Source organism: Caretta caretta, chromosome 14, assembly GCF_965140235.1.
Source record: "Caretta caretta isolate rCarCar2 chromosome 14, rCarCar1.hap1, whole genome shotgun sequence".
Classification (NCBI taxonomy): domain Eukaryota; kingdom Metazoa; phylum Chordata; order Testudines; family Cheloniidae; genus Caretta; species Caretta caretta.
In genome coordinates this window covers 45,259,587-45,280,078 of record NC_134219.1, presented here as the reverse complement: position 1 = coordinate 45,280,078, position 20,492 = coordinate 45,259,587, and the positions used below count along the sequence as shown (strand labels likewise).

At 57.0% G+C, this 20,492-nt stretch overlaps 1 protein-coding gene, 1 long non-coding RNA gene and 2 other non-coding genes across 4 annotated transcripts; 3 read left to right on the top strand and 1 right to left on the bottom strand.

Moving 5' to 3' along the window:
* The first annotated feature begins 44 nt into the window (after positions 1-44).
* On the top strand, positions 45-4,703 carry LOC125621641 (uncharacterized). The gene is made up of 2 exons (XR_007352526.2): positions 45-1,063; positions 3,132-4,703. It is a non-coding gene; the product is annotated as an uncharacterized LOC125621641 (long non-coding RNA).
* Positions 4,704-9,342: 4,639 nt separating this feature from the next.
* On the bottom strand, positions 9,343-9,430 carry TRNAY-GUA (transfer RNA tyrosine (anticodon GUA)). Its single transcript is given in 2 exon segments — positions 9,343-9,378; positions 9,394-9,430. It is a non-coding gene; the product is annotated as a tRNA-Tyr (tRNA).
* A 1,301-nt stretch (positions 9,431-10,731) lies between these two features.
* Positions 10,732-10,819, top strand: TRNAY-GUA (transfer RNA tyrosine (anticodon GUA)). The gene is given in 2 exon segments: positions 10,732-10,768; positions 10,784-10,819. It is a non-coding gene; the product is annotated as a tRNA-Tyr (tRNA).
* A 2,121-nt stretch (positions 10,820-12,940) lies between these two features.
* Positions 12,941-20,492, top strand: RNF39 (ring finger protein 39). Its single transcript, XM_048818293.2, has 3 exons — positions 12,941-13,299; positions 18,692-18,743; positions 19,624-20,492. The coding sequence occupies exons 1-2, from the start codon at positions 12,964-12,966 to the stop codon at positions 18,713-18,715; spliced, it is 360 nt and encodes a 119-aa protein (XP_048674250.1). The 5' UTR covers positions 12,941-12,963; the 3' UTR covers positions 18,716-18,743; positions 19,624-20,492.

Here is a 20,492-nt window from a genome sequence, read left to right as displayed (position 1 = left end):
TCCCGGAACTGCAGCTGCATCCGTCTCGCCCAGGAAACTCAACCCCCGGAGGTAGCAGCGAGTGCAAGGAAGAAACGCAGCAGCTCGTGCAATAACCAGGGCCCTCTAGTGGGGACAGCCAAGGGGGGGGGACACCCCCCATCCCCAGGCTCCCCAACCCCGGGGACAGAGCCGCGAGCCAGGCAGGAGCCCAGTCCCTGGAGGAGCTTTCCCCACAGGACGTGATCCTTGGGGAACCACGAGCCTTTCGTTCCCGGCGGCCCCAGGGCCATCCTGCAAGGGTTGGCCCCCCCCTACACCCCAGCCTCCCCCCGGGGCCACGGCCCCGTCGGTCGGGGTCCCCTTCGAGGTGGAGAGCGATCAGGGGGAACAGGGCAGCCGCTCCCCCTGGGGTCCCGGCCTGAAGGGCGAGCCGAGGGCTGCGCCGGGCCGGCCAATCTTGGGGGGCTGTGAGCAGGTTTCAGGGGGGCCGCCAAGCAGGGCCGGCATTAGACTCGCTGGGGCCCAGGGCAGGAAGCCGAAACCCCACCGCCTGGGGCCAGTGCCGGGTTCACAATGGCGCCACGGAGCCGGGCCCATGCTCAGAAGGGGCCCCGGCCTGCTCTGCTTGCACTGCGCCCCGAGAACCCGACAACCCGCTGGCTCCCCGCCCGCCCCCCGCTTGCTCCTCTCGGCCGGCCCGCCAAGGGCTCCGCTCCCTGGCCCCACCCGCCGGCTCCTCTCTGCCCCCTGGCCGGACCCCAGTGCACCTCCGGCTCCGGGCAGTCTCTGCTTCCCACCATCTGTGGAGCCCCCCGCCCCCCCGTCTCCCCAATGCTGAGCCATCTGGGACTGGTGCAGAAGCCTGGCCAGCCTCGGGCAGTTTGGGGGGGAGCAGTGAGGGGGGCTTGGCTGGGCCCCTCCAGGCAAGTGGGTCCTGAGAGAGCCCGGCCGGGGCAAGCCCTGGCCTGGCTGTTCTCACCACTCCCGAGGGGCCACAGCGATTCCCGGCCCGGGAACCAGACTAGCCCTGGCCACGCTGCCGGCTGAGGCCGACGGACACAGTCGCCCCCCAGCAGGGCTGGTGAGTGCGGCCGGGAGGCAGGGGGTGGGGACGTGGGGCTTGGGGGAGACTGGGGGGGGGTGCTGGGCTGTGAGGGGGCAGGGAAGATCTGTGTGTGTCGGGGCACTAGGGAGTGGGGGTTCTGTGTGGGGTGCTGGGCAGTTGCGGTGTGGCCCGTGTGGGCAGGGGGGCGCTGGGCAGGGGTGGTGGTGTGCAGGGTGCTGTGCATTTGTGGGAGGGTGTGAGGGGGGCGCTGGGCATATTGGGTCGGGGGGGGGCTCTGGCCATAGGGAGTCTGGGGTGGGGTGTTGCGGGGGGGGGCACAGCATGGGCCCACCTCCAAGGGCAAGGGGCACACTGGCAGCACAGGGCCGGGCAGGCCACTCTGCATCTGGCAACTGCCAGTTTGCCCTCGCGCTGGGCGGGGCTGGGCGGAGCAGGGACGCCCCCGCCATGCCATGTCCCATTGCTCCCTGCCGGTCCCTCGTTCCGGGGACCAACCTCTCTGCACCAGCTCCATTGCCCCCAGGGGTGCCCATATTTGGCGCCGGGCCCACAAAAGGTGAATCTGGCCCTGCCACAGGGCTGAAGCCTGGGGCCCTGAGCCCCGCCACCCGGGCTGAAGCCGAAGCCGAGGGGAACAGGTTGAGAACCCCTGCGTTGGAAAGCTGTAAAAACACCCAGGTTTTTTTTAACCTTTCCTTCTAGGTCAGGTTTTCTAAACCTCTGATCCTGTTTGTTGCTCTCGTCTGGATCCTCTCCAATTTCCCCACATCTTTCTTAAAGCACGGTGCCCAGAACTGGACACCGGATTCTAGTTGAGGCCTCCCCAATGCGGAGCAGAGCGGGACAACGACCTCCCGTGTCTTACGTACGACACTCCTGTTAATACACCCCAGAACGATATTAGCCTTCCTCACAGCTGCCGTCACACTGTTGGCTCATATGCAATGTGCGATCCACTAGAAATCCCAGGCCCTTGTCAGCTGTCCGGCTGCCTAGCCAGTTAGTCCTCACTTTGTAGCAGTGCATTTGATTTTTCCTTCCTAAGCATTTTGCCCTTGTCTTTATTGAATTTCATCTTGCTGATTTCAGGCCAATTCTCTCATTTGTCAAGGTCCTGTGTTTTAAAACAGGTTTAAAACAAACAAAAGGAAGTATTTCTTCACACAATGCACAGTCAATCTGTGGAACTCTTTGCCAGAGGACGTTGTGAAGGCCAAGACTATAACAGGGTTAGAAAAAGAACTAGATAAGGTTATGGAGGATAGGTCCGTTGATGGCCTGTTTGCCATAAACTGGGAATGGACGACAGGGGAAGGATCACTTGATGAGTCCCTGTTCTGTTTATTCCCTCTGAAGCAGGAAGACAAGACACTGGGCTAGATGGACCTTTGGTCTGACCCAGTGTGGCCGTTCTTATGTTAATATCATATAATATAATATAATTATAATTTTATAATTTAATTTAATTAATAATATAAATGAACAGAATGTTTTTATTGGCCTGAAATAATTTTTCCATTTGACAGGAAATGTTGAAATTTTTTTGGTTGTTTTCATTTCAGAACAGCAACAAATTTCAAACTCACGGCATTTCCCCTGAAACGGTAAATTGGATTCCCACCCAGCTTTATTCATCAGCCAGCCCCTTCTATTGCATTATGCACTGCAGCCACTAGGGGGTGCCGCTTTCACATGTAGTCACCAGTGAATCACAGAGATGAAGGAATTTGGGAAGAAATTGGGATGGAAATCTCCCCCTCCCCTCCCCCCAGCCACCACCCAAGTTGGGCTCTGGGTTTGGGTCAGTTCTGATGATCTCTGATCAGCGTATGAGAGATTCCTTTTCTAAGAAATCCCACAGTGTGCTTGAACCTACGATCATTAGCAATGCGGCACCGACCTCTGCCACTCCAGCTAAAGGCTGGGCTCCATTAGGTGGTAGTAGTAGTAGGCTGTTATCCTGTATGTGTAGCCATCACTAGCGGAGAGGGATGCAGCATAAGTGTGTTTTTGACAATGTCTTACACTGGAAATTCTGTCTGGTGAACCCACCCACCCCCATTTCTCCCTCCTCTACCTACAGAATCATTCGGAAGTATGTCAGAAAACTTGTCCTGGCATTGAACCATTACTCCGACAGGAATGGCGAGGCCTGGTACCTGGTGAATAACGTCCGGGCAAGGGTCAGCGAAGTGGAGAGGAACCCGGACGTTCTGGCCTATCCTGTGCGACTCTCCAAGCGAGGGAAATCATCCGTGGAGCTGTTCTACGAGGCTCTGAGAGATGCGAGGCCTTCGTCCCATTATACAACACAGTGCTGCCCCATTCTCCGGGTCTCTGACGTACCCCCTTTTCCTGCTATCTGAGCACCCCGGGCGGTCGGGCGTGCCATTATCCAGAAGTGAAACACAGAGAGGCTTAAGTGACTTGCCCAAGGTCATCTGTGGTGGAGCAGGAATTGAACCCACATTCCCCAAATGTAACTGTAAACGGAATGATCATCGTGCAGGGGTGTTTCCAATGGGGTTCTGCTGGGGTTGGTTCTTGGGCCTGCTCTAATGACTTTTATCAATGAGCTGGAAGAAAACATAAAATCATCATGGATCAGGATTACAAATGACACAAACATTGGGGGTATGGTAAATAATGAAGAGGACCGGTCACTGATACGGAGCGATTTGGTAGACTGGGCCCAAGCAAACAATGTATATTTTAATACAGCAAAATGTAGACATCTAGAAACAGGGGTGCAGGCCGTACTTACAGGATGGGGGACTCGAACCTGGGAAGCAGGTCGTGGTGGATAACCCGTTGAACACAAGCTCCTGGTGCGACACAATGGCCAAAAGGGGTAATGCGAACCTAGGCTGCGTAAACAAAGAAATCTTGAGTAGGGTTATCGCTCCAGCTCTGGGAGGGGAGTGGGATCTACTGGTTGGAGCAGGGGGCAGGGCTGGGAGCCAGGACTCCTCAGCTCTATATCTAGCTCTGGGCGGGGAGTGGAGTCTAGTGGGTTAGAGCGGGGGTGGGGTAGGAGGCAGGACTCCTGGGTCATATTCCCAAAGCTGTCATTCAATTAACATCTCAGTTTCCCCATCCTGAGCCCTTTCCTCCCTGGTAAGGCTGCACCGTGCTAATTGGCTTAATGAGCATTTGTAAAACTATGGGCGATCCTGAGACTGAAAGGTTCCATAGCAGCGCAAGGTGTTATTATTAATCAGCATAATTGCTTCCTGAACCGCATGAGCGTCTGGGGCGTGGGACACCTGGCAGCCCGGGACGCGAAGCCAGGATGGACGTGCAGTCCCGAGCACGCAGGGCCGTCCCGGTCTGTCGGGCCCATCTTTCCGGTTCCTTTACGGAAGATGGCGCTGGGCGGGGAAGGGGGGGCTGAAGAGAATAAAAACCACCAGATGCTCAAGTGGGAACGAGGCCAGATGGCCCCAGGCCTGTTATTGTTAGAAGGAGGCTTGGGGTAATTTATGTACCTTCCGTGTTTAGGGTCCAGTGCGTGGATAGTCCATTATTTTTTGTCAAGGTCCAAATGTTTTGGTCAAGGTCCAGGCAAGAGCCAGGCTCCAGAGAAAATAATACAAAAAATAACAATAAAAATGGTAGTAAGACGAAATAAAAACATTTTGCCTCCCGTTCTAAAGCATCTGACAGGTCTGGATTTGGCCCACGGTCCTCCTACTGGTCTAGTGATATGTGTGTTACGGTAGCACTTGGACTGGGCTATGCGTGGGGAGTGGGGTCTAGTGGTTGGGGGGCTGGGAGTCAGGACTCGGGGTTCTATCCTCAGGGCACTCCACGGACCCTGACCAAGATCGGGGTTGCTGCTGGGCTGGGCATTGCATGGACCCCGACCGAGATGGGGGCCCCCGTTGGGCTCAGCACTGCCCTGACCCCGACTGAGATCAGGGCCCCCGTTGGGCTCAGCACTGCCCGGACCCTGACTGAGATCGGGGCCCCCGTTGGGCTCAGCACTGCCTGGACCCCGACCGAGATGGGGGCCCCCGTTGGGCTCAGCACTGCCCAGACCCTGACTGAGATCGGGGCCCCCGTTGGGCTCAGCACTGCCCTGACCCCGACTGAGATCGGGGCCCCCGTTGGGCTCAGCACTGCCTGGACCCCAACTGAGATCGGGGCCCCCATTGGACTCAGCACTGCCCTGACCCCGACCGAGATGGGGGCCCCCGTTGGGCTCAGCACTGCCCTGACCCCGACTGAGATCGGGGCCCCCGTTGGGCTCAGCACTGCCCGGACCCTGACTGAGATCGGGGCCCCCGTTGGGCTCAGCACTGCCCGGACCCTGACTGAGATCGGGGCCCCTGTTGGGCCAGGCACTGCACTGACCCCAACTGAGATTGGGGTCCCCATTGGGCCAAGTGCTGCACAGACCTTGGCTGAAATCAGCAGCCCCCAAACCTTTTGTTTTCATCACACACAAAACCAGACAAATTATCCCTCCCCCCAAAAAACCAACAACACCAACAACAAAACCCAGAACTTTTCAGCCAAAACAAATATTTTGTTTTCAATCGCCGGAAAGCTGAACAACGATTGCCATTTGGGTTTGCAATTTTGACATTTCGATGAAATCCGGCATTTCCCTCCTGTGTGTCAAACTGTCCCCCCTTTCTCCCCACCCCCGTTTTCAACCTGCTCTTCAGCAGCCATGACCTGGCATTGCTCATGCGACTCCCGTCCTGATGGCAAACGGGCAAGCCAGGGGAAGGCTGGGCACCCCGTCTGGAGCGGGGAGGTAGCCAGAGGGCCTTGGTCTCAGGGCGGGGTCTGATTTGTCACTGTATTACTTCACTGAGATGGGATCAGTCTTGGGGTAGCTCCGTGATGCAAACTGGGCGTGCAGCTGCAGATGGCGGGGGGCAAGGGGAGGGTGAGCAGGCCAGATAGCAAATGTGACAAATCGGGACACTTTGGGGAGGGGGCTATAGGTGTGTATATAAGACAAAGCCCCTAATATTGGGATGGTCCTAATAATATCAGGATGCCAGGTCACGGGGAGGCGGGGGGAATCTCCCCAGAGCAGGGCAAAGAGGGGTGGGGACCTGTCCCAGGCAGGGGCCCCCTCTAAACTGGTTGGCCTGGGCTGGTCATGTCTGAAAGCCGCTCTGCGTGTTTTTCCTGGCCCTGCCCCACCGGTCGGTCGGGAGGAAGAATTCAAGGAACGCGTGGGGAGCTGGCATGGACCAGACGCCCCCGCGGCCTTCGTCACGCTCCGGGACTGATTACGAAATCGGCCCTGGCAGCGTCTAGCGTGTTACAACGTCCCCCCTGGATGCCTGGCGCTGGACGCTGCTAACGAGGAACGACGGGGTTGGGTCGAGGGGGGCGGCTTTCCCCTCTAGGGGGCGCTGGCTCTGTTCTGGCCCCAGAGCCGGGCACCTGGCTGGCTGGGGGGGGCGGGAGAGGGGATGGGGGCCTCTCCCTTCTAGGTGGCACTGGCTCTCTCTATATCAGCAAATGCGTGTGTGTTGCTGTCTCACACGCTCACGTTGACACAATCACTGCGGGGGTCTCTGTGTGTGTGTGTCGTGGTCGCTGTGTGGGTCATTGTGTCTGCGGCAGCATGTGTGAGTGAGAATTGCCTGTGCATTACGCTGTGCGTGTGCACTGCTGCCCGAGTGTGTGTGGCTAGCGTGCTCTGTCTCTCCGGGGAAACGTGTGTGTGTGTGTGTGTGTGTGTGCATCGGCCTGGCTGCGTAGTGCCATCTCTGTGCCAACGTGGGTTGCTATTTGTGTGTGTGTGTGTGTGTGTCTGTGCGTCCATTGCTCTGCGTGTGTGTCAGTGCGTGTGTGTGTCAGTGCGTGCATTGCTCTGTGTGTGTGTCAGTGCGTGTGTGTCAGTGTGTGCATTGCTCTCTGTGTGTGTGTGTGCGTGTGTGTGTCAGTGCGTGCATTGCTCTGCGCGTGTGTCAGTGTGTGTGTGTGTCAGTGTGTGCATTGCTCTGCGTGTGTGTCAGTGCGTGTGTGTGTCAGTGTGTGCATTGCTCTGTGTGTGTGTCAGTGTGTGTGTGTCAGTGCGTGCATTGCTCTGCGCGTGTGTCAGTGCGTGTGTGTGTCAGTGTGTGCATTGCTCTGCACGTGTGTCAGTGCGTGTGTGTGTCAGTGTGTGCATTGCTCTGCACATGTCAGTGCGTGTGTGTGTCAGTGCGTGCATTGCTCTGCGTGTGTGTCAGTGTGTGTGTGTCAGTGTGTGCTCTGCGTGTGTGTCAGTGTGTGTGTCAGTGCATGCATTGCTCTGCGTGTGTGTCAGTGTGTGTGTGTCAGTGCATGCATTGCTCTGCGCGTGTGTCAGTGCGTGTGTGTGTCAGTGTGTGCATTGCTCTGCATGTGTGTCAGTGTGTGTGTGTGTCAGTGCGTGCATTGCTCTGCGTGTGTGTCAGTGTGTGTGTGTCAGTGCGTGCATTGCTCTGCGTGTGTGTCAGTGCGTGTGTGTGTCAGTGTGTGCATTGCTCTGCACATGTGTCAGTGCGTGTGTGTCAGTGTGTGCATTGCTCTGCGCGTGTGTCAGTGCGTGTGTGTGTCAGTGTGTGCATTGCTCTGCGTGTGTGTCAGTGTGTGTGTGTCAGTGCGTGCATTGCTCTGCGCGTGTGTCAGTGCGTGTGTGTGTCAGTGTGTGCATTGCTCTGCACGTGTGTCAGTGTGTGTCCGTGTCCATGTGTGCATTGCTCTGCGTGTGTGTCAGTGTGTGTGTGTCAGTGCGTGCATTGCTCTGCGTGTGTGTCAGTGCGTGTGTGTCAGTGTGTGCATTGCTCTGCGTGTGTGTTTCTCAGTGCGTGCATTGCTCTGCGCGTGTCAGTTTGTGCGTTGCTCTTTCTGTGTATGTCAGTGTGCCTTGCTCTCTGTGTGTGTTTGTCGGTGTACACGTCGCTGTGTGTGCGTGTCAGTGTGTGTCAGTGTGTGCGTTGCTGCGTGTGTGTGTCAGTGTGTGCCTTGCTCAGCATGTGTGTGAGTGCGTGTTTATGTCAGTGTGTGCACATGTCAGTGTGCGCGTTGCTCTGTGTGTGCGTCAGTGCGTGTGGTGCCCTGTCTGTGTGTCAGTGCGTGTGTCAGTGTGTGCATTGCTCTGCGCGTGTGTCAGATGCCTGTGTGTGTCAGTGCGTGCATTGCTCTGCGCGTGTCAGTGTGTGTGTGTCAGTGCGTGCATTGCTCTGCGTGTGTGTCAGTGTGTGTGTGTGTCAGTGTGTGCATTGCTCTGCGCGTGTGTCAGTGCGTGTGTGTGTCAGTGTGTGCATTGCTCTGCGCGTGTCAGTGTGTGTGTGTCAGTGCGTGCATTGCTCTGCGTGTGTGTCAGTGTGTGTGTGTGTCAGTGCGTGCATTGCTCTGCGCGTGTGTCAGTGTGTGTGTGTCAGTGCGTGCTCTGCGTGTGTGTCAGTGTGTGTGTGTCAGTGCGTGCATTGCTCTGCGCGTGTCAGTTTGTGCGTTGCTCTTTCTGTGTATGTCAGTGTGCCTTGCTCTCTGTGTGTGTTTGTCGGTGTACACGTCGCTGTGTGTGCGTGTCAGTGTGTGCGTTGCTGCGTGTGTGTCAGTGTGTGCATTGCTCTGCGTGTGTGTGAGTGCGTGTGTGTGTCAGTGTGTGCGTTGCTGTGTGTGTGTCAGTGTGTGCACATGTCAGTGTGCGCGTTTCTCTGTGCGTGCGTCAATGCGTGAGTTGCTCTGTCTGTGTGTCAGTGCGTGTGTGTGTCAGTGTGTGCATTGCTCTGCGCGTGTGTCAGTGTGTGCACAGCTGTATGTGTGTGTGCGTCGCTCTGTTTGTTTTTCAGTGTGTGTGTCAGTGTGTCACTGTGTGTCGCTCCTTGTGTGTGTCAGTGTGTGCGTCGCTCTGTGTGTCGGTGTGTGCACTGCTGTGTGTGCACTCCTCAGCATGTGTCGGTGTGTGCATTGCTCAGTGTGCGTGTGTGTAAGTTGCCCTGTGCGTGTCCGTGTGTGCGTTGCTGTGTGTGTGTCAATCTGGGTATTGCTCTGTGTCGGTGTGGGCACTGCTGTGTGTGCGTGTGTGTAAGTTGCCCTGTGCGTGTCCGTGTCCGCGTTGCTTCTTGTGCTTTTCCACGGGTGCATTCCTCAGCACGCGCGTTGCTCGCGCGTGTGGGAATATTGCCAGCTCCGCGTGCCGCTGTCTCGGTGTGTGTCGAGCTGCCTCTGTTGCAGCGAGACGCGGGGCCCCTATTGCTCCGCGTGGGCTCGCCTCCAGCCCCCCCCCCGCCCTCCCCTTCTCCCTGCAGCAGCTTCAGCCCCCAAATCCCCTCTGGCAAAACAGGACCCCGCTCTCCTTCGAGCCGGAATCGAACCAGCGACCTAAGGATGACTCTGTTCACACTCTACAGTCCTCCGCTCTACCAGCTGAGCTATCGAAGGGAGGTGCTTGGGGCGGTGAATGGCACCTCTTAGTGTGCACGCCTGGCAGGGCTGGCCAGGAGAGGGTGTGTCTGGGTCCAAGGTCTGCGGGTGTAAGAGAGCCCCAGCCCTTCACTCCCGCCGGCCTAGCAAACCGAGGATCAGAAGGAGCTCCTGGGTGTGCGTGTCACCGTCTGTGTCTCTCACCCGGTCTGCCCCCTTCCCTCTCTTTCTCTATGTCCTCTGTCCTTCCATCTCTAGGGTGACCAGAGAGCAAGTGTGAAAAATCAGGGCACTTTTTTCAGTGTGTGTGTGTGTGGAGGGGGTATAGTTTCAAATATAACACAAAGCCCCTGATATAGGGGGACATCTGGGCACCCTGCTCTCCTCTTTCACCATCTTCCGCCCACTGAGGGGACCGGACACTGTGCTTTGTAATCTGGCCCCGCTGTGTTGCCCGCGGTGCATCCGCCCGGAGGTGGAGTTGCCGGAATTGGCTGCGGTGAGCCCAGTGTGTTCCTCCATTGAGTTCATCCTTTCGGGGTGTGCGGTTTCCGTCGCAGACCCCCTCAATCGTTTCGAATAAAGGGGCGGGGACCCCTTTGGGAATCTTAGACATAGCCCACAGGCGGCCGATTACCCACCACAGTAGAATGGTCATGACAACCATTCGCAGAGCCCTTAGACATCACCGGGGTCCACGGACGACAGGGTTGCAAATGGATCGTTTCTAAAGCGTGCTGCTGGGAGTGTGTTCGATGGGATTCGATGGGGAAGGAAGGTGTTTGTTTGCCACATCTCTCTCTGGGAAAGATGTTCTTTTTACACAGTCATGGGATGTCTGGAAGGGACCTCGAGGGGTCATCTAGTCCGGTCCCCTGCGCTCGAGGCAGGACTAAGTATTATCTAGACCATCCATGAGAGGGGTTTGTCTAACCTGCTCTTAAAACCTCCAATGATGGAGATTCCACAACCTCCCTGGGCAATTTATTCCAGTGCTTAACCACCCTGACACTTAGGGCGTTTTTCCTAATGTCCAACCTAAACCACCCTTCCCGCAATTTAAGCCCATTGCTTCTTGTCCTAGCCTCAGAGGTTAAGAACAATTTTTCTCCCTCCTCCTTGTAACAACCTTTTATGTACTTGAAAACCGTGATCATTTGCTTTCTGCCTCTGTGTCTCGCAAGGGATGGAGGGAAGGAAGAGAGACAGATGAGGAGGAAGGGGAGCAGGATCGGAACCAAAAGCCAGGCAAAGAAGTTAGTGCCTAGGTGGACAGGCAGACACCATGAAGAAGAGCAACAGAAAAAACTCTGTCTATTCCTTCGATAGCTCAGCTGGTAGAGCGGAGGACTGTAGAGTGTGAACAGAGTCATCCTTAGGTCGCTGGTTCGATTCCGGCTCGAAGGAGGGAACTTTTTTTCCTGCGCGTTTTGAATACGATATCATCTAAGAGCGTTGGGATCGGGGGAGGGCAATAGCCCCTCTGTCAGAGGGTGGGTGTGTTTCTCTTCCCACATCTCCCTGCTTTCTGGACGCCCTCCAAGTCATTCCCTCAACTTCAGTTGCTCGCTATAGATGGGAAGATCTTTGTCGTCTCTGCAGCGCCCAGCGCAACAGGGCCCTGATCTCAGCCGGGGCAGGGACTGTTTCGCCCTGTGTGTCTGGGCAGCGCCTGGCACAACGGGGCCTTGATCTCAGCCGGGGCAGGGACTGTTTCTCCCTGTGTGTCTGGGCAGCGCCTGGCCCAACGGGGCCCTGATCTCAGCTGGGGCAGGGACTGTCTCTTGCCGTGTGTCTGGGCAGCGCCTGGCACAACGGGGCCCTGATCTCAACCGGGGCAGGGACTGTCTCTCCCTGTGTGTCTGGGCAGCGCCTGGCCCAACGGGGCCCTGATCTCAGCTGGGGCAGGGACTGTCTCTTGCCGTGTGTCTGGGCAGCGCCTGGCACAACGGGGCCCTGATCTCAACCGGGGCAGGGACTGTCTCTCCCTGTGTGTCTGGGCAGCGCCTGGCCCAACGGGGCCCTGATCTCAGCCTGGGCCCCAACAGTGCTTTCATAAATCACATATTCATCACCATATTGAAATAGCAGCTGGCCTTAATAGGAACAAAATTAGGGTAATAACGTAGCTCTCTGTGCCTGCGCCTCTTTAAAATTTGTCTCCCAAGACTGGCTTATGAAGAACAGACAATGGTTGTAGCAAGGGGGCAAGGCCTGGATGTCAGGACTCCTGGGTTCTGTCCCCAGCTCTGGCACGGGTGTGGGGGTCTCGTTACTAGAGCTGGTGGGGGCTGGGAGTCAGGACTCCTGGGTTCTATCCTCAGTTCTAGCAGGGGCAAGCTGGTCTAGTGGTTAGAGAGCATGATGGGCGTCAGGATCCTTGGGTTCTACTTCCCCTCCTCACTGTTTAACAAGCAGCTAGACATCTGTGACTCAGTTTCTCCTTTGGTACAGTGGGGCAAACACTCCCCTCCCTCTTGAGGAATGTAATTAACAAGCATCTGCCCAGAGCAGAGATGAGGTGCCTTTCATGAGCTCCACCTTGCTGTCAAGCTTTGATCTGTCTCTTCCTCTCCAGGGTTGGCTGGAGCTTGCTGGATTCTCCCCAGCTCTTTGCCCGGCTTGGCATTTCCTGGCCTGAAGGCTTGGCCCTTTCACTAGTTACAGTGCTGGCCTCCGGGCTCTTTGCCCTGCCTGTGCCCCAGACAGCCATTGTACATTTGGGCTGGGCCTAGCAGGTCCCCAAGATCAGTGCAGCGTCTACCCACTACGTGGGGCAGCATCATGATAAGCCTCTTTTCACTGAGGAAACTGAGGCATCGGAACTTGCCTAAAGTCACACAGCGAGTTAGCAGCACAGCCAAAGATAGAACCCAGGAATCCTGACTCTCAACCCCCTGCCAGTTCTATCCCACTAGCGTGCAAGCCCTTCTTAGTGCTAGGGACAGAACCCAGGAGTCCTGGCTCCCAGTTGCCTGCCGGTGGGGGGCTCATGACTAGAGCTGGTGGGGGGCTGGGTGTCAGGACTCCTGGGTTCTATCCCCAGTTCTAGCAGGGGCAAGCTGGTCTAGTGGTTAGAGCACGGTGGCACATGGGAGTCAGGACCCTTGGGTTCTACTTCCCCTTCTCACTGTTTACCAAGCATCTAGGCACCTGTGACTCAGTTTCTCATCTATCCCATTAGATTGCACTCCCTTCTCAGGGCTGGGCACAGAACCCGGGAGTCCTAACTCCCAGCCTCCCCTGCTCTAACCCACTAGACCCCACTCCACTCCCCTCCGCTCCCCAAGCTGGGGATTGAACCAAGAATCCTGGCTTCCAGCCTCCTCCCCTCCCCCCAAGATCAAAACACCTTTGCAGAACCAGTCAAGCCCACATGCTCCCGGTGGCACATTCCTGCCAGGGAGAGAAGCTGGCGGAGTGGAAGAACCAGCCGGTTACGCAAGGGGCTGTTTACCTGGAGCCTCTCCATCCCCGGGGGGACGCTCCTCCCTCTCCGCCCGCACCCCGCATAAAGGGGAAGGATTCGCCCGAGCGAAGGGAAAGGAGCCATGGAAGGCCGGGGACCGGTGGCAGAGCTGCAGCGCTCCACCATCTGCCCTATCTGCAGGGGTCCCTTCAAGGACCCGGTGCTGCTGGACTGTGACCACAGCTACTGCCGAGCCTGCATCACGGGCCAGTGGGAACGGGAGAGGGCGGGGGTGCTGTCCTGCCCCCAGTGCCAGCAGGTCTTCGAGCGGCGCAGCCTGCGCACCCACGTCAAACTGGCCGTGGAGGTCAAGATCGCCCAGAACCTCAAAGCCAAGATGGCCCAGGAGGCCCTGGCGCCCAAGCGCCGCCGGCAGCGCGGTGGCTGGATCCCGGTGTCGGTCATGCCAGAGGGGCAGGTAGGTGGCTGGTTAACCCGCGGGACGCCCTGCTGCAGGATTCTAATCTGTGCACGGGAGGATGGCCTGGGAGACAAAGCACTGGGCTGGGCTGCAGGACCCCTGGGCTTTTTTTCTGGCTCTGCCAGTGGCCTTGGGCATGCCCCTCTCCCGAGCCTCAGTTTCCCCAGCTCTAAAATGGAGCTAATGATCCTGACCTCCTTTGCGAAGCGCTTTGAGCTCTGAAGCTGAAAAGCACACGTGCAAGGGGTTATTAGGATTATAATATAGGGTCCAGTACAGCTCTCATTGCTGGGGAGCGGAGCACCTAACCGTCGTGCAAGACTCAACGCACCGACACATCTGTCACCGGCTGTTCATTCTCCCAGCCACCGCCCCGCCCCCCAACAGGGGAGACGTTTGTGCAGGGGAGTGTCTTGTTTTGGTAGGGCTGCTGTGTTGTTTTCTTTAATAATACAGGCATGGAAAGACTGGGGGACCCTGGGATGGTGGGTAAGGGGGGTCCACAGAGACTGCTATGGAGGGTGCGGGGAGAATGGGAGACTCTGGCAAGGGGGAAGGGGGGGCACGCAGAACTCCTGGTGTGGGCGGGGGGAGGCTGGGGGGAGACGTGACTCTTTGATTCCAAGGTCAGAAGGGGTCATTGTGATCAGCTGGTTTGAGCTTCTGTAGAGCACAGGCCGGAGAACTGCCCCCCAATAATTCCTAGAGCGGCTCCTGGTCTGAGGGGCAGGGAGAGGAGAATGGAGGGCACACAACATCCTTGCCATGGGGTGGGGGAGAAGAGGGTGCCAAGAACTCCTGTTTTCGGGGGGGGGGGGGGAGGATTGGAAGCATCTGGTATGGGGACACACAGAGCTCCAACCATGTAGGGGAGAATTGGGGGCATAAAAGCCCTTGCCATGGGGGTGGGAAATGAGGGAACAGGTGCCCCCAGAGCCACCAGTACGCGGGGGGAAGGGGGGTGGGCAACTGGGAACCTTGCTGTGGGGAGAGGGAGCGTAGAGCTCCCCTCCATGGTGGTTGCTGATATGGAAGAAGAGGAGGCACCCAGAGACCCTGAGAGGGGGAAGACAGAGGTTTTGGGGGCGGGTGGGGGGAAAGCTAGGAGCCCCTGCCCGGGGGCTGATCCGCGTGCAACGGGCCAATGCTGGGGATTGAACCAAGAACCTTCAGGGCTAAAGGTAGGAGCTGTTACAGCTGGGTCCCCTGTGAGGGCTGTAACAGTTACCGCCCCGCCCCGCCCCACCCCCCTGGCTCGGGAAGCAAGGGGGCTCCGTCCCACTCTGAGCAGTGGGGCTGGCTTGGCTCCAGCTCGTGTCTGTCCTCCAGTTCCACCCGTCCCCGCCGCTGTGCTGTGGTTCTGCCTGGAGGTCTCACCCATCCCCCCGCATTGCGCCAGGCGCTGCACAAAGCAAATAGAGGCTCCCAGTTTCCCCAGGGGCTGGTCTTGCGCTGTGAGGTGCACTGGGGGGTTGGGGGAGGTTTCGACAGCTCCCTCGGAGGCACCCACTGCAGGGCCGCTAACGGATGCTGAATGGGCCCTGTTGATCTGATGTGGATGGCAGGGAGGAGGGATACCGGGCTAGATGGGCCCCATATGATAGGCCGATTCCCATGCAGGGTGTCCATTATGTGGCGGGCAGGCTGGGAAGGTTACGGGTCTGTTATTTCAGTGCTCCCTACACACAGGACCCCTTTCACTGCCTCCCAGAGTAGCCCAGCAGCCACCCCGGTCCCTGGGGAAATGGAAATATAGTCAGGGGGGCCTGACCCATCCAAGATCCTAACTGCCCAGCCCGACCCCCTTCATTTCTAACCCACTCACCCAGTGGCTCTCAACCAGGGGTATGCGTACCCCTCGGGGTACGCCGAGGTCTTCCAGGGGGTACATCAGCTCCTCTAGATATAAACCTAGTTTGACAACAGGCTGCATAAAAAACACTAGCGAAGTCAGGACAAACGGAAGTGTCATACAGACAGTGACTGGTTTATCCTGCTCTATAGACGATACACTGAAACGTTTCTATTCCCATTGATTTCTTACGGTAAAAATGAGAGCGTCAACACTCACATTTTTACGTCTGATTTTGTGACCACGTCGTTTTGAAGTGAGGGGAGACTTGGGGGTACGCCAGACAAATCAGCCTCCTGAAAGGGGGACAGTCGCCTGGAAAGGTTGAGAGCCACTGGGCCAGACAACAAGTCTCTAGCTGTGGTTTCCATTTGGGTACCGGCCATCCAGCCATCCCCGGCCATCCAGCCATCCCCGGCCATCCAGCCATCCCCGGCCATCCAGCCTTAGAGGTGATGGGACAGCGCCACACCACTAGACCTCACTGCCCACCCAGGGCTGAGGCTAGAACCCAGGAGTCCTGGCTCCCGGCCCCACTCATGCCAACCCGCTCACCCCTGCTCCTCTCCCAGAGCTGGGGATAGAACCCAGGAGTCCTGGCTCCCGGCCCCACTCATGCCAACCTGCTCACCCCTGCTCCTCTCCCAGAGCTGGGGATAGAACCCAGGAGTCCTGGCTCCCAGCCCTCCCCTGCTGTAAGCACGTGATTGCACATGCAGCTGGGCTCGGTGCCCACGTGCTGTTCACCTGGCAGTGGCAGCGGGCCAGGCCAAGGCGCTGACTGTAAACACACGCCACGCCGTGGGGCCCTGTCCTCGTGAATTAATCAGCAGCCCCCGGGGCATGTGGGAATCCTGTCCTCAGCCACCGCGACCTGCCTGCGCAACTGTCCCGGCTAGTTCCACCGCATCCTTCCCCGGCTCATCACAGACCTCATGCACGAGCCATTCCAGCCCCACTCAGCCTCCTGGAATTTACGAGCCGGCCACGTCAATATCTCCTCCTGGCACCAGCCAACCTGGGCACACCAGCCTCAACCACGTGCCGTGGGCGGCTTGGGCCGGGCCCAGCAAGCCCAGCCCTTCTTCCCCGGCCAAGCTTTCCCCTCGCTCCCTTCCCCTGCGGGCTCATTTCCCCTCTGCCGTCTTCCTGACCCTGTTCCAGGGCATGGAGCCTGATTGGACCCAGCCCCACACACTGTTACCGCCTGGGTCTATGGCATCCAGATAGCAAGTGTGAAAAATAAGGACGGGGGTAGGGGGTAATGGGCGCCTGTAGAAGATAAAGCCCCCATGGGCCACACGTGAACCGCCCCTTTGGGGAGGCTAGCCCCCCAGCCCCTCCTCTTCCACCCAAGGCCCCACCCCTACCCCGCCGCTTCTGGCCCCCTGGCCTATTATACCTGCCGTCCATGAAACCCCAGTCCCTAGCATGGAGGTGGGATGACACCATGGCTTGTTCTTGATGGCCTCCTGGGCAGACACCACTGCGACCTGCATAGCTTGAAGCTGGCCTCCAAGCCCTCCTGGCATCTTTGAGGGTGGCCGGCTCGCTGCTTGGCTTCATCTGCAGGTCTCAGGGGCTGAGTCCCATGGGTGGATTTGGTTTTTGTGTATAAGGCCCTGGGTGGAGGAGGGAAGCTATGGTCTCTCCACCCCTCCACTTGCTCTATGGGCAAAAAGGGGGGCTCTGGGTAGGCCCTGGGCTACCACACAACCTCCCTTAGCCTGGGTGTTGCTTATATGCCTGAACACTGCCTCCAGGTGGGTGGAACTGGAGCTGTGTTGCATACTCCCCGTACAGCTGGGAGTGAAGAGGGGATTCTTCTGCAGCTGAGGATCTGAGCTGTAAAATATCTAGGCAGCCTCCTTTGGGCTCAGCTCTTCCTCAGCCTTCAGCCCTGTCCCATTGGCTTTTCCCCTGGGTGCCTTTCCTAGGGGGACTAGAGCTGGTATCCTAGGATCCACCAATATGCCCCAACTGGCAGCCCCAGAAAGAGGAATTAATGGGGCATGGCCCTTGCTTGGCTCTAGCCTTTGGTTGGGGAGCCAGAATTCCTGGGTTCTATCCTCAGCTGTGGGAGGGGACTGCGGTCTAGTAGGTTATAGCAGAGGAGCTGCGAGTCAGGAGTCTTGGGGTCTATTCCCAGCTGTGGGAGGGGAGTGGGGTCTAGTGGTTAGAGTGTGTGTGGGGGGGAGGGGGGATTCTCTTCCTTCACTTCCCTTTTCTGTGCCTCAGTTTCTCCAGAGCGGTTATGAGACTTCATCACTGAGCTGGTTCAGAGTCGAGACCCATCTGGGGGTTGTGCTAGGTGCTTTCTCTGTGGGCTCCCAGGCGGTGCCCCCTCTGGGTCAATACAGAGACCTCTGGTCTCCAGGGGCTGCTGGTCTGGGGCTCTGAGCTCCTGCGGATTCACGGGGTGTGTGCGTGTGCAGCATCCCTGGGGGACGTGGCGTCCCAGCAGCAGAAATGGAGAATAGACAGGAGGGGACAAGCCAGCCCTAGCCCTGGTGGAGTTGTCCTGCCTCAGGTTCGTCCCCCGAGTGGATGAGGTCCTGGAGAATAAACCGTAGGAAACATTCTTGGCTAACAGGCCGAGATCCAATGGCAGAGGTGGGCGAATAATGGAGTTTGCAATTCATGAGCAAATTCAAACAGTCCACCAAAAAATGGTTTCAGGGCAAGTGGAAACCGAAAGTTTTTTAAATGTTCGGTGAAGCAAAAAGTGTGTCTGAGGGGAGGGGACGGAAATTCATTTTGAGCAAACCATTTTGTTTTCATCTTGACCTTTTTAAACCTTGGTTTGGAATTTTTTTTAAAAAAAGAAAAAAGAAAGGAACGGATTAAATGAAACGTCGTTTCCAACCCAAACGCTGAAACGTGGAGTTTATGGCTTTTTGTTGTGGATTTGTTTCTTTTTTTGAATTTGGTTTTTGAAATTCTGAAGTGAACAATTCAGCTAAATTGGCACCCCTTTTAGCCCTTTTGAAAAGTTAAAAATCATTTGTTTCGGGTGGTGTGGAAACCAAAAGTTTTTGAAATGTTCGGTGAAGCGAAAAGTAGTGGGGGGGATCATTCTGAGGAAAGCAAAACATTATGTTTCAATTATGACCCTTTTAAAACTATTCTTGAATTTTATTAAAAATAAAAGGAAAGAAACGTAAGAAGTGAAAAGTTATTTCCTACCAAAAAATTGACACTTTTTTTTGAAATTTGTTTCTCCCCCTCTCCCCCCAAAATAAACAGTCCAGCTAAACTGACACAATTGAGGGGGGGGGGGGGATTGCTTGTTTTTCTTTGGACACAAACAATTCAGCGAAATTGACATGAATTTTGACTTTAGTTTCCAAAATGAAGAATTTGGCGAAACACTTGCAAATCCACCACGCGTTAGTTTTGCCAAATCTGCATTTTTCCCCCCAAAAAAGTTTCTACCGAAAAATATCCCCCAGCTCTGTCCAACAGCTCCTGTCCCATGGCCGATGGCCCACTCTACCCTGAGTCTAATGACGTCTCTCTCTGTCTTCTCTCCACCAGGGTGTCGGGAAAATCTGCAGATAGTGAGTGCCCCTTTCTTCTCCTGCATGGTGTAAGTTGGCGGGCACAGGGCCTGGCACGGATGGCACTTTCACCGGCCACCATTCACCTGCCCCCAAGGCCCCGATCTATGATTTCCCCCCAGGTGTGAGCGTGACAGGGAGGAATGGCCACAATCCAAGCACACCCTCCATGGGGGGACCTCCGGCCCTAGAGAATAGGGCAGGGAGCTTAATAGGGGAGGTGCCAACAGCTGATGGTCCCAGGGCCAGTGATGGAGTGTGGTGAGAGTGGCACAAGCAATGTCTGTGCCGCGGGGAGTGGACAGAAGCCCAGTAGGGGGCGCTTTCCTCTCCCACTCAGCGCAGACCCCAATTCCGCAGTGCGACGCTAGGGGGCGCCCTGACGCCGTTCGGCCAGAAAGCCACTCGGGGTTATTAAAGCTGCTTTCCCCTCAAAGCTGGGCCACTGATACTGGATTCCAGCCGATTTAATTCCACCGCCAGGAATTCTCCCAGCTGTTGCCGTGACATAAAGATCCTTCTGCGCTCCCTGGCCTCAATGGCCGCGCCGCGCTTAACCAGCGGCAGCCCCCCGCCCCAGAAGTAGCTGCATCTCAACTGTAAGGAAGCGATCCCGCTGTGGATTGTCACGGGGCAGCTACCTCCCACCCCAGAGATGGCTGCATCTCCGTGCTGGTGAGTGACCCCAAGGAAGCATTTCTGTGCGGCTGTTCCCACCCATCCACCCAGGGGTGGCTGCAGCTCAGCGCTGGGGGCACAATCCCTGTGCAGCATTGCTGTGGGGCTGTTCCCCAGCTGCCCCACCCCAGAGGTGGCTGCATCTCAGCACTGGGCAAGCGTCCCTAGCATAACAAGCCTATAGGTCCCTTTGGGGTGATTATCGTCCATACCCTCCCTCTCTCTCTGCAGCTAACGTGACGCCGGACCCTCCCCAAACCGTCCACTCTGACCTGAGCCTCTCGGACAATATCAGGACCGTCCACCTGGGCCTTGGAGAGCAGCCCTGGCTCCCGGACCACCCCTGAGAGATTCAACTTGCTCCTGGGCCATGCCAGGCAGCTAGGGTGTCTCCTCCAGCCACATGTAGCAGAGCTAGGCCCATACAGTGGCTCCCTGCGGATAGGCCTCAGTCCCGCGCCTGCAGGGGTCCCCCCTCTGGGGGACTGGGACAAGCTGAATGTTGGTGGATCAGCCCTGGGGACAGATGCAGAAGAAATGGGACCCACTGGCCCATCTTACGGAGCACAGCTGGGAGGAACAGTCTGGGGTAACGATCGGAGCCGGCGCCCCATACAGGGGAAAGGCCCCATGTCCCATTCCCCACCAACCCCCCGAGCCAGCTGGTCTCCCTGTCCTGGGCCAGATCAGATCCTGGGACAGGATTAGAGGGGAAAGGTTCCATGTCCCACTCCCTGCCCCCCTGAGCCAGCCAGCCCCGGTCCAGATCTGAGCCAGTGTCCCATATCGGGGAAAGGCCCTGTATCCTAGTCCCCAAACCAGCCAGTCCCCACTGCCGCAGCTTGGGGCTAGATGAGGTCGGCCCGTATCCCCGTCCCCTACTGAGTATTTTCATGCCGTCTGCTCTCTCGTCTCGCCAGAGTTTTCCCTGCTGCTCTCTGCCACAGCTGTGTTGTATTCTTGTGTGGCTGCCCCTGGAGTTTGTTTTGCTAACTTTGTATTTAGTCCAGTGGAGGCCTCTATTGTGATGAATTATTATTAATTATTATTATTATTATTATTATTGAGCACAAGGGGAAAAAATAAAGTCTTCCGGGAAA